Here is a 12,650-nt window from a genome sequence, read left to right on the forward strand (position 1 = left end):
ATTCTAGATACGAAGGATGCCTTGGGTATTCCTGTACCGTCCCAAGCACTGGAGAGGGAGTGTGTCGAGGATGCCCTTCAATGTCGTGTTGCGATCGTCTATCACCTTTTGTTTGGTGGATTCATGAAGCAGAAGCGTCGTAGATGTGCTCCAAGCTGCAAGCGTAGCGGCAGCGTTTAAATAACGTTGAAAGAAAATGCACCAGTCGCGGGTACACCGTGGTCGTCTTTAAAGAGACGACGTCGACAGCTTGTGCGCCGTGATTGCCTGCAACCGCTTGTCACCGGCTCGTTTTTCAGCCCTGTGGGTTCCCGACCTGGAACCAATTCCTTGCCTGGAACCAAGCGCAAGGCTGCAGGACATTGACCGACTTGGCGCTAAACCTAACAAGTCGTAGACTGATAGTCGTCGTGGACCAATCACGTGTGGCGCATCCACATCACATGTGTGCAAAAACGCGCGTTTCGAACAGACCAATCACAGCGCTTGGCGATGGGATCTTTTGGTATTGCTGGCGATCGTGCATTTTGTGATCACCAAATTTCACATGGCTTCTTCGCTCAGGGGAAAAAGGGCGCGAGGCCTGCATTACCGCTGCACCTCGGGTGAGGCGTGGCGGGTTGCTTAGCGGAGATCGAAGACTAGGATGCTAGGCTCTTCCGACCAGTCTTTGGTTTCGCCAAGGGTATATAATAAATTTATTATATGCCCTTGGTTTCGCTGAGCCGCCTTCTCTTGAAAAGACCGTTTCGACTCCTTGCTGACGCGAAACACCCAAATGGGAGTGCACTGGAATTTGGCGAATCTGGGGATATATGATCGTGCCGCGATTTTCGATTTGGAAACCGTCAGACTAAAGCGAATACGTGCCATGAACACTGTGTGGCGTGAGGTGCCACCACTGTTGTACAAACTAGGCACGGGAGTGGATTCGTACGAAGACAGGTTGTGTGACGTCCGCAGCTACTGGAAAGGTTGAGAGAATAAGAAATAAGAATAGATTGATCAATGACCCTAAACGCAGTCACAAGACAGTTTCGAGCCGATCATGGAGTACATTGCATGCAAGACCTCTACATCGAGAGGTTCCTTATAGGTTGGCACATATATATATGAACGTGTTTCGCGTTATCTTCGTTGTTACAAAGAGTTCGCATACGTAGAGACTAGCAATCTCCTTCTTCTTCATTCGCTCGCCGGGTAGGTTGGCACATGTACATGCATTTGCAATCCGATTTTTCTTGAAAGGCCGAGCTACTTACTACCACACTGCTGCTTAGTACACAGTAGTGTGTACTAAGCAGCAGCCGTGTTGATGACGACAATGCCGGTGGTGGGCGACAGGGTCCCATTTTTTGGAAATAGCCCGTTTTGTGTTGGAAGTACAGTAGTAAAAAAAGTCAACGAATGGGATCGAACAATGCTGCTGGAAATGTCGGGTCCATGACGTGCTGTTTGTGTAGAAAGGTACTTCACGAAAACGAATTACTATAGTAAGTTACCTCGCGACTGTCTCGCGACCGACTAACGACCTCCTCTCAACCTACGCGACTACTTGATATAATGCTAGGACGTACATAGTTATAAATGGAGTACTACCTCCTGTCCAACTCGAGATGTGTAAGCTGTACCATACCGCACGTGCAGCACGTGCGTGCATGGACAACGCGTCCATTTTCTTCTAGGAACGTTCCCCACCTGGATTGCATTTGCGACACATCGCAAAAGGCACAAGTTGTCCATTACAGCGCCTGTCGCACACATCGCATGCATCGCAGTGGACCGATCCACGCGATCGAGCCGCTACCGGTATACGGGTGCCGATGTTTCGTAAGACGTGAGACCCGCCGTCGGTTCTATTCTTGCACCCGTGCGTACAGGGTGCGACGCTCGCCAAACGCATCGTTTGTTGGTTCTCCGTGCAGCCCGGCCTGTTTTGGTCCTTCAAGTGCCGATCTTCGCAATCACTGCGTGATGCACGCTACAGGATACCCTTCCGAGAACGCTCCGCTCGTGCAGACCCGGATCGGCAACTCGCCAATCACTCCACATTTTCCATTTCCCGAACACGGAGCGCGATCATGGTGCTCGTATCTCGACCGACAGCGCTGGGTCTCTTGCTGCACGCGGCGGTCGCGGCAGGTGCACTTACCTGCGTCCGTGATCCGTCCATCAAAAGCGCCGTCGGCAACTGGTGCATGTGCCAGCCGTGCCATCTCTGCGAATATTCGCTCTTCAAGGGGTGCCAGCCCATCACACAGAACGCCATTTCGCTCTCGAACGGGTCGGACATGCCCTCCAAGCAGCCGATTGTGGACCCAGCGGCGTGGTTTCTCTCTGAAGCCGAGCTCACGCGCAGCCGCGGCGGCGTGCCCCGGTCGTCGCTGGCGACGGCGACATCCGGTAACCTCGTCGACGTCTACCCCGACACGAGCAGCGCTTTTGCAGCCATGCACGACGACGTCGCGATCGCGAACGCTGCGTACTTTACGAGCTGGACGATGCATGATCTCCAGTACAAGCCGCAGGTCGATCCGTCCATTACGTTCAAGTCGACGTGGGGCAAGGCGATATCCGAGCACAAGCTCAAGGTGCGTGGCCTTGTGTGGGAGAACCTCGTCGAGCTTGGCAACGTCACGGATATGTTTGCGTGGATGAACTCGCTGCCGGCCGACGACGTCCAGCTCATGACCGACGACCGCGTCCCCGCCATCACTGGCTCGTTGCACCAAAAGACGCTGACGCTGACGCAAGGCAAGCGTCTCTGGTCGTACGTCGGTGGCCTGGACCCGGGCCTCAACCGATGGGACACCAAGTACCACAACGAGACTGCGCTGCGAGCGTCCGCGCATGTCGATGTGAGCAGCCATGGGTGGCTGGACGTCCACGCGCGCATTGACGGCCCCGGTGCCGTCGACATCCTCGGCAACTTTCTCGACCGGTGGAACGATCCTGTGCACCCAAGTGCCGCATGGGGGCCCCCGCTCGTGAACCCCCCGGTGCCGCTCCAGGCGTCGTGGAACGTGCCGCGGGATGTGATTGCACCGGCGTCGATCCTTGACAACGTGACCATCGACAAGGCCGCTGGTACCCACGACGTCCAGGTCCTCCGCACCTTTAGCTGCAAGTACAAGGGCTACAAGTCCTTTGCACCAAAGGGCGAGTCGTCCATCTTTGCGGGCCGCATCAAGGCCATCCGGAACGCGAAGAACTACATTTACATTGAAGACCAGTACTTTGTCCACATGCCCGAGCTCCTCGACGAGCTCCTCAAGGTCCTCCCGACCATCCAGCGCCTCATCATCTTTACGGTCACGCCCGAGGGCAGTGAGGCTGCTGTCGGGTACCAAAAGTACCAGTTTGACATGATCGCGCCGCTCCTCGAGAAGTTTCCCAACAAGGTGCAGATTTACGTGCCGCAGCCGCACCTTGGCATCTACGTGCACTCCAAATCGATGATCGTCGACGACGTCTACGTGTCGGTCGGTTCGAGCAACTGGAACGTCCGCAGTATGACATCGGACGCTGAGATTGGTGCCAACGTCGTCGACACGACGCTCGTTCAGGACGGGTCCATCACGGTCGCCAAGCACGCGCGCGACTACCGCATCGCCAAGTTTAGTGAGCTGGTGGGCTTTTCAGTCGACCTCTCCAACTTGTCGTTTTTGGCCGCCGCCGATGCCCTCGAGGCGTACGCGACGTCGTCGAATGCGTGGATCCAGCCGTACCTGATCTACGAGAAGCCATTTTGGGTTGTCTACACGGACATTCACAAGGACCTCATTGACGGTGACGGCCGGTGCCCCAACGCCAAGCTTGAAGACGGCGAGCTCGACGTCGGCTGCAGCAACACGGACTGGCTCGCGAATCAAGCCCGCGTCACGCAAGTCACTTGCGCGTGCCTGTCCAAGGGCCTCACGATCTACAACTGCCCCGACCTCGACGATTACATGGCCCACGAACAAGCGGCGTTTGAATCGTCCATGAAGTGGTAGCCTCAACGTTTGGGAAATTATATCGCGATAAAAATTAAACAATTTTGTACATTCCTCAATCAAGACTGAACTACTTGGGGGCAACAACCGTGTTGGTGTCCGCCATGCCGGTGGTGGGCGAGGCGGGTTAGTTATTTGACTGACACTACCAATTTGGAAATGGCTTGAGCTCGCTTGCTCTGCGCCTCGATCTTGGATCTTGTCACGTGTGCGATCTTGGAATCGGATTTCCAGATTGCTCGGCCTTGCGCGAAAAACCTCTTCTACTTCTTGGTAACAGCCCTGTCGCCAACGGTCTGTCAATGCAGGTGCGCACCACTATCGGCACGGAAATCGTTCGTGTTTCGAACAAGTGACGTCGATGTGGTATACCGACTGCGAAAGTACGTACCTGCTTTGGCGGCAAAGTACGCCAACTTACGCGGACTTGACCCGAATGCCCCGCGTAACTTTTTTATCGTGGATGGCGTCGAAGTGTGCTTTAGACACACCGAACGCACTCTCAAAATAAATAGCACGTAAACGAGGTTTCAGACTCTCAATCCACTCCCCTCTCAAATTGAGAGAGTCTGATTCCAACAAACGCGGAGCAAATCTCGTTACTTCGGCTTTCAACTGGTGGTAGCGCCGGTCCAAAACGTCTATATGGAGAGGCGCCTTTGGCATGATCGTATCTGGAGGCCGGGGTACTCTGCTTGCAAGTTCAAGTTGCGCCATGACAATCGCGCAGGCTTGGAGAAGTGATTACGATTGCAGCACCGTTTTTGTTGTGCTTCGTGAATACACGGTGTGGCAAGTGGCTTTGACGTAGCGTTCACAGCACCCTTTACACTGCTAAAAGCAGCGAATGACGATATCGTCGCCCAGGTACAATGCACTGTTATGTACAGTGTAGTTGACACGCGCCACGCGTGCGCTTTTGCGATGTGAATCTTCTCCATCTCTTTGCATAGACTGGGCGATGTGTCTCCTCGAATGATCACGCATCGTACAGGCATACCGGGAACCGCAGCGGTACACGTTTTGGTAGCCGATGAGTGGCTTTGGCGTGCTGCTTTGACTTTTCTAGACACGGATGCATTTCATGTGTATCTTGGCAGGCCCATGGGCCATTTACTCGTGCAAGAGCAAGAGAACATGATGTGCATCAACGGTTACGGCATTTGAAGCTACCCTTTCTGTGTGCATCGGCAATGCCAACTTGTCTTGTTTCAGCGACTCGGCACGTGCGACGGTTGAGAGCGTGCGGGCCAACGCCAATCGGCGTCGAGTAGTCTGCATGCTCGTTCAACGCCGGTGCAGTGGTGACCAACATCTGTTTGGATGTGGGCGTTACAGCCGTTTCCAGCCATCACGCCGGATGGACGGCAGCGGTGCTGTAGGTGTAGGTCTAGGAGATCTTGGATGCTACACAGCACCGTGCACGTCGCGTGTGCTTTGAGCTTGGCCACCAACATCGAGCATAACCAACTCACTTTCCAACTTTCCGCCGACAACAAACATGGTCCACGTGTGGTATCTCGGCGCGTTTGCTGCGGCGACGGTCGTCTCGGGAGCGGTCACGTGCACGCGGGATCCGTCGATGAAGAACGCGCTCAACAACTGGTGCATGTGTCAGCCGTGCCATCTCTGCGAGTTTTCGTTGCGCAAGGGCTGTCAGCCGCTGCAACTCCAAGCCACATCGACGTCGAACGGGTCGGAGATCGCGCCGACGCAGCCGATTTTGGACTCGCGCGCTTGGTTTTTGACCGACGATGAGCTCACCAAGAGCCGTGGTGGCGTCGTGCGATCGTCGCTCACGGCGTCGACGTCCGGTAACCGTGTCCGGGTCTTCCCCGATACAAGCACGGCATTTGAGTCGATGCACACGGATGTCTTGTCGGCATCCTCGGCGTACTTTACGGGCTGGTCGGTCAACGACATCCCGTACATTCCGCAGATCGACCCGTCCGCGACGTTCAAGACGACGTGGGGCAAGGCCATTGAAGCCAACAAGCTCAAGGCGCACGGCCTCGTGTGGTCCAACCTCATTGACCTGGCCCAGGTCACCGACATCTTTGCATGGATGAACTCGTACCCGTCCACCAACACATCGTCGGTGCAGCTCATGACCGACAACCGGATTCCCGGGCCGTCCGGGTCGCTGCATCAAAAGAGCTTGATCGTCACGCGCGGCACAGAACTCGCGGCGTACGTCGGCGGCCTCGACCAAGCGCTCGATCGCTGGGACACCAAGCACCACAACGTCTCGAGCCTTCGGACGTCGGCCAAGATTCAAGTCGACTTTAACGGCTGGGTCGATGTCCACGCGCGCGTCAACGGCCCGGCGTCGACCGACATTCTCGGCAACTTTTTGGACCGGTGGAACGACCCGGACCACCCGGGGTCGCCGCTCGGCAAGCCGTTTGTGACACCCCCGGCGCCGCTCCAGTCGTCGTGGAACGTACCCCAAAACGAGATCGCCGCCGACGCTGTCTTGAGCGCTGTCGACGTCGACAACACGGTCGGCACGCACGACGTCCAGATCCTCCGCACGTACAGCTGCAAGTACAAGGGCTACAAGTCGTTTGCACCAAAGGGCGAGACGTCCATCCTCGCGGGCCGCATCAAGGCCATCCGGAACGCGAAGAACTACATTTACATTGAAGACCAGTACTTTATCCACGTGCCCGAGCTCCTTGACGAGCTCCTCAAGGTCCTCCCGCGCATCCAGCGCCTCATCATCTTTACGGTCACGCCCGGCAAGGTCGAGCTTGCGTCCGGCTACCAAAAGTACCAATACGACATGATGGCCCCGCTCCTTGAGAAGTTCCCGAAGAAGGTCCAGATCTACATTCCTGACCCGAGCCTTGGCATCTATGTCCACTCCAAGGTCCTCCTCGTCGACGACGTCTTTCTCTCGCTCGGCTCGAGCAACTGGAACGTCCGCAGCATGACGTCGGACGCAGAACTCGGTGCCAACATTGTCGACACGGCGCACGTTCAAGATGGCGCGATCACGGTCGCCAAGCACGCGCGGGATTTCCGCATCAGCAAGTTTAGCGAGCTCACGGGCTTCTCGGTCGACTTGTCGAAGAAGTCGTTTTTGGCCGCCGCCGACGCCTTGGACGCGTACGCCAAGTCGCCCAACGCGTGGATCCAGCCGTACGTGCTCTACTACAAGCCGTTCTGGGCCATGTACGGCGAAATCATGAAGGACCTCGTGGACGGCGACGGTCGCTGCGCCAAGCTCGAAGACGGCGAGATCGATAGCTGTGCAAACCTCGAGTGGCTCGAGACGCAGCCGCGCATCGTTCAGGTCACGTGCGCGTGCCAGCGCGGTGGCCATATGCTGCAGAAGTGCGCCGAGATGGAGCACTACATTGCCGACGAACAAGCCCGCATTGAAAACGATTTTTGAGTTGCGCTAGATACATACACCATAATCGACTGCCTCGTTACGTTGCGTCTTCTTGTCTCCACGGCCGACCATCACGGTGTAGGGTTAGGACCATCGACTTCAGTGCGTTGCTAGCAGGTTGTGGCTCGTCAAATATTCGGTCGAGTTCAACATGGAATCAACGGCAATGCAATATACAGTGTACAGTGCTGCATATGCGCAGAGTACAGGACGCCTGGTCACCCAGGGGGGTCGCCCGAAACCCACGGGTGGACCCGCCAGGTCGGCCGCCCCCCGCCCCCATACATCCCTACAGTACACTGTATTTGTAAAAAACCCGCGGGTCTGTGGGGCCGGGGGTCGATCTGACCAATCAAATGCGTCCGTTCTCATAGCAGCCAATCACAGCAAGCAACGTCTTTTGCTACCGATTCCCCTCTCCCGTGCCGTATATTAGCAGAGCTACTGGAGACTGCTGCTGGTAGAGGCTGCTGGAGATGTGTTGACCTTGCATCCTACGTCTCGAAGATGGAGGTACGCAATGTACGTATTGATATTGTACACTGACGCCTCGATAGCAATCATTTGACGCCATGGCAAACAACGGGATCAAAGACGGGCGTTCCAAGGGCGGCCACGTTGCCGGGTACGGTACAATACCGTACGTTTGCCATACCACAATCGCATAAAAAACTTCGGATGTATCAAAATTACCGCGTTTACTTCGAAGCTCGTGTCTGTAAGTGCGAATCAAGGACCTAGAATCACGGTCCGTAGGATTTCTCCTCGTTCAATGCGAAATCCGCCAATCGGATGGATCCAAACAACGCGCATTTCAATTCTGCAGCGTTTGGTTCCAACAGAATTTCAGGATTCGTCCTAGAACTAAAGTTATGCTCGGGACCGAAAACGATTGTAGTGAGGCAAACGTACGGCGATGGCAGCGACCATGGCAGCGGCGGCCCATCGGTAATGCAGGCCTCATAGGGAAGAAGGGCGCATTTTTCCCTCTGAGCGAAGAAGCCATGTGAAAAACTCGCTTGCAGGAAGATGGTACAAGAAGGCGGGGAATTTGCAAAAGGCGTCATAGCCAGGGTACCTTTCTGTAAAATACGCAGAAATTTGCAAAACACGTCACGCCGGCCGAGACAAAAGCCGGGCAAGGTCGGACAGACCCGAAAATTGTCCGAAAGAAGTACAGTACGTATGACACTAAATTGGTTTTCTGACATAGTGTGAAATGTGACCTTTTGGCTTGCAGAGCAGCAATTTTGGGCAAGTGAGCTAGCGTCATTTGCAAAAAGCGTCCTTGGGCTGTGCAATGCATCAAAAGTGCAGCCACGTCGACTCAACTGAGCTCAAGAGCCCCGAGCTGCGGTCGGCAAAAACGGGCACGTCCCAGAGCAAGCCCGCGGCCTGGATGTGCGAGAAGAACCACGTATAGTCGTCACTCGTCTCGCCCTCGACGAGGGCAATGGCGAGCGTAACGGTCTTGCCGTCGCCGTCGACCCCGACGTAGAGTAGTTGCTTGCCATCGTAGATCGGGTGGTGCGAATTGGCCCCATCGACTCAGACCACACGTGGGTTCTTGTGGGACGCTTCGATCATGTGACGCAGTATAATGCACGCGCGGCGGAAACTGCCATCGTCGTGTGCCTCGACGACTGTGGTTGAGCCGGGGTTTGCTGCGGCAATTGCGTCGAGGAACGGGCAAATGCGGTGGTACGACTCAATATATTTGCCTTCGATTCCCTGCGTACTAGGACCCGAGCTCGGTACAGCTTGTACTGAGTCGCCTTGGCTTGGAGGTTGATACCGTCGTTGCCTTGGACTTCTGTCGTGATGGCCTTGATTCGGATCTTGGGGTTGGCGCGGATGGTAGACTGGACGGTCGTCATCGCAGCAAGTTGCCGGGCCGTCGGCTTGCGCGTTGAGGTGCAGTTGACGTGCTCGAGCACCATTGCGTGGACGAACCACGGCGTCGTCACAGCCCGCCGGTGCAGTGTGACAAAGAACGGGCAGTCTTCACCAGTGCACTTGATTGTCTTGACGGAGCCCGTCGACACTGGGACACGTACGCTGAAGTTGCCGACCGTGGCCATTGCCTTCACTGCAGCAGTGGCGGCGCTGCCAGGCATGAACTCCTGGCCAAGTTGCACAGCCCAAGGACGCTTTTTGCAAATGACGCTAGCTCACTTGCCCAAAATAGCTGCTCTGCAAGCCAAAAGGTCACATTTCACACTATGTCAGAAAACCAATTTAGTGTCATACTTACTGTACTTCTTTCGGACAATTTTCGGGTATGTCCGACCTTGCCCGGCTTTTGTCTCGGCCGGCGTGACGTGTTTTGCAAATTTCTGCGTATTTTACAGAAAGGTACCCTGGCTATGACGCCTTTTGCAAATTCCCCCAAGAAGGCTCCCAGGCTGGTGAAGACTTCGACGGCGTCGTCCATTCTCAAGCGGAACGTCACCGTCGAAACCGCGAATGGTCGGTATCGGCTACTCTCCGTGTACGTCAGGTCGTACAACAAGTGGCGCGTCGAGATGTCGGCCAGCGCCACCAAGACCACCATGATTCACGCGTGTGGGGTCGAGTGGGACACCTTCCAGCACGTGCTCAAGAGCAACAACGACTACGTCTCCTTCCGCGGCCACAAAGTAAAGGCCGTTTATAACGCCGCTTGAATGTTAGATATCTCCATTGTACTCCGTGTTTGTACTGACAGGTCGCCGGTCACCCCGGGGGGTCGCCCGGAACCAGCGGGTGCGGCCGGCGAGGCCCCTGACCCCCCACCTGAGGCTCATTTTTACCCGCGGGGTCGCTCAAAAATCCGTAGGACCCCCGAAATTTAGACCCGGCTTTTGTAACAGATACTAGTACATGGGTGACCGGGGGTCCACAGAGTACACTAGGTAATCTGATTCAATCCAGTGTCTGCGCTGCACTCTGATGACAGATTGTTCTTGTTGACATCCTAGTCGACGGAGTAATTGTTGCCGTTGAAACGGGTCCTCTATTACAATAGATAAACTCTGCTAGATAAAATTGTCGGACTTTCTTTGCTGTGTACACTACGTAGAGGAGCTTGATTTAGGCAGGCGGACGCAAGAGCGCGATCCGCAGGGCAAGGTGACGTCGCGGCCACTTGTGTTGGGCGAGGAACCGGAGAAGCCAACGAAGAGTAGGCTGCTCGGGCTCTTGTACGAGGCTGCTCGGGCTCGTGCACGAGGCTGTGGTGCAAGTGCACTTGAGCGACACGCGCCGCCTTGACGGCAATCGTCCATGGACTGGACAGCGGTAGGTCGGCCCGAAAGACGCGATCGTTCCGGACTCACCAGACGTTGAACCAGACGCAGGCGCGGAGCACGGGCCAGAGGTAGCGAAACTCGGCTTGGTGCATGTTGGAGACCGTCTTGAGCGTCAAGTAGAGGTAGCCTGAGAGCGTTGTCGGCAAGGTCACGCCCAAAGGGACCATGACTGTGTGAAGCGTGCCCCACGATGGAGAAGCCGGTGGCCTTGCGCACCCGCACCGATGACCGGCGGCTCGCCGTTGATGAACTGGGGGGTCATTTTGTCGATGATTGCGGCGGTCGTGTTGTCCGGTGCGACTCACGCGACTGGTAGGCTGACCGCTTGCAGTATCATGGTCTTGCCGGCCAAGGTCGTCGACCAGTGTCGCCAGAGGAGAAACCTGTGGCGCAGGTGATGCAGCGCGTAGTCGCAGCGAGCGCTGCGTGGCAGGTTCGTAGCTACGAGAATGCGAAGCGCCTTGGCCGGCTGCGACGGCTGAAACAGCGTCAGCAGGTTGGGCAGAGGCGAGTGCGTGAGGACTTGCGTCTTGTCTCGGTTCGGCTTGAATCCTGAGAGACTGAAAAGTGGTCTACGAGCGCAAGCTGGCGCTGCCCCGTATGCGTTGTCCCTGTCTTGTATTTTTCCATCGGGATTTGAATCGGAGCCACAAAGTTGGTTGTCCGCAATGGTCACTTTGAGCCTACATGTTGCAATTCGAAGTGATTAGAAATGCAATTCGCACCGGTGGTGACGATCAGCGCGTCGACCACGAATTTCTTCATGTCCTCTGGCAGCCCTGATGTACGAAGGGGACGTCATCGACCAGTGCCAGTGCCTTGTAGATTGCGCGCTTTCCCATTTCGTAGCTGTCGCGCCTGATGGTCATGAAGCAGAAGTGGTAGAGGTGGCGGCCCGCAGCAACAAGCTCTGGAAGCACGTGCAGCACATCCAGCAGACGCATCGAAATATTCCAGTGTGGCAATCGCAGTACGCCGACGGCACAGCCGCAGACCCATTGCGCGTCAAATCCTGATCGATGACAGACAGTGTCTCGAGATGCATGCTCGTCGTCGCGAGCATCTCCAGGAGCAGCTCCATGGACAAAGAGAGGTTGCAATGGCGAAGAGCAAGAGATGTCAGCGCCGGGACTGACGACAAGCCAGCGATCAATGCCTCCATGGTGTCAGCGTGAAACCAGGAGACGACAAGGGACTGCAGTTGCGATAAAATTGGCGCTGCGGCCGGACATGTCGCCAGCGGGCTAAAGACGCTGCACCTGAGACGCTCAAGCTGCGTGAGCCCGACGGCGGTCGCAAGGCCCGTCAACATTGCAACGTCGACGACTCAGTTGATGCGCACGTCCCAAGTTGAGTTTTTCAACGACAATGGAAGCGTGCCGAAGCTAGAGGCGTTGATGATGCTGAGCTCTTGGAGGGCTGTGTGTCTAGGCTTGCAGCGCATCACAGAACGCAATGGCCGCATCGTGGTCCAGCTGGGCAACATTGGCCACACTGAGAACTGTCGCCGGCGCCATCGAGAGCCATGTGGCGAACAGATGTCCGAGTCGTGGCGTGGCGGTCGCGTGCTGCAGGTTGATATTTGTTGAACATGACATGGGCAGGTCAGTTCACATGCAGTACGTAGACAAATGAAGGGCTCAGTCCAGAGCTTATCCAGGAAAGAGAAGCACGAGGCTAGGTCTCCAAGTGTCCGGCCATCATCACCACTAATATCCGGAAGCTGCCTTCCGGATTCCCGCCATCTAGAATATTCGAGAATACTCCATTAGCAGACCCTTGGAGGTTGTCTTGTTGTACGTGGCTAGTATCAACTAACCGATGCACACCTTAACACACCTGATGATACCAATTGTTCCATCCCCAAGTGATAGAACGCCTTGTGAGGTCCTCTAGCGCCTATAACTCTGCAAGTTAACACTCCGATCGTATGTGATACTGCAAAGCATGGTGCTCGCCTCGTAA

General features: G+C 55.8%; 4 protein-coding genes across 4 annotated transcripts; 2 read left to right on the top strand and 2 right to left on the bottom strand.

Moving 5' to 3' along the window:
- Window positions 1-2,081: 2,081 nt before the first annotated feature.
- SPRG_12666 (hypothetical protein) lies at window positions 2,082-3,995 on the top strand (the record flags this gene model as incomplete). Its single annotated transcript, XM_012351718.1, has 1 exon — window positions 2,082-3,995. One exon carries the CDS (start codon window positions 2,082-2,084, stop codon window positions 3,993-3,995), a length of 1,914 nt encoding a protein of 637 aa, XP_012207108.1.
- Window positions 3,996-5,496: 1,501 nt separating this feature from the next.
- On the top strand, window positions 5,497-7,434 carry SPRG_12667 (hypothetical protein; the record flags this gene model as incomplete). The annotated part of the gene is made up of 1 exon (XM_012351719.1): window positions 5,497-7,434. One exon carries the CDS (start codon window positions 5,497-5,499, stop codon window positions 7,393-7,395), a length of 1,899 nt encoding a protein of 632 aa, XP_012207109.1. The 3' UTR covers window positions 7,396-7,434.
- Window positions 7,435-8,700: 1,266 nt separating this feature from the next.
- On the bottom strand, window positions 8,701-9,476 carry SPRG_21174 (hypothetical protein; the record flags this gene model as incomplete). The annotated part of the gene is made up of 2 exons (XM_012351747.1): window positions 8,701-8,901; window positions 9,141-9,476. The coding sequence occupies 2 exons, from the start codon at window positions 9,474-9,476 to the stop codon at window positions 8,701-8,703; spliced, it is 537 nt and encodes a 178-aa protein (XP_012207137.1).
- Window positions 9,477-11,550: 2,074 nt separating this feature from the next.
- On the bottom strand, window positions 11,551-11,892 carry SPRG_21176 (hypothetical protein; the record flags this gene model as incomplete). Its single annotated transcript, XM_012351748.1, has 1 exon — window positions 11,551-11,892. A coding segment is annotated over one exon (342 nt), but the record flags the coding sequence as incomplete, so codon positions are not given.
- Window positions 11,893-12,650: the final 758 nt, after the last annotated feature.

This window comes from Saprolegnia parasitica, assembly GCF_000151545.1.
Source record: "Saprolegnia parasitica CBS 223.65 unplaced genomic scaffold supercont2.85, whole genome shotgun sequence".
NCBI lineage: Eukaryota > Oomycota > Saprolegniomycetes > Saprolegniales > Saprolegniaceae > Saprolegnia > Saprolegnia parasitica.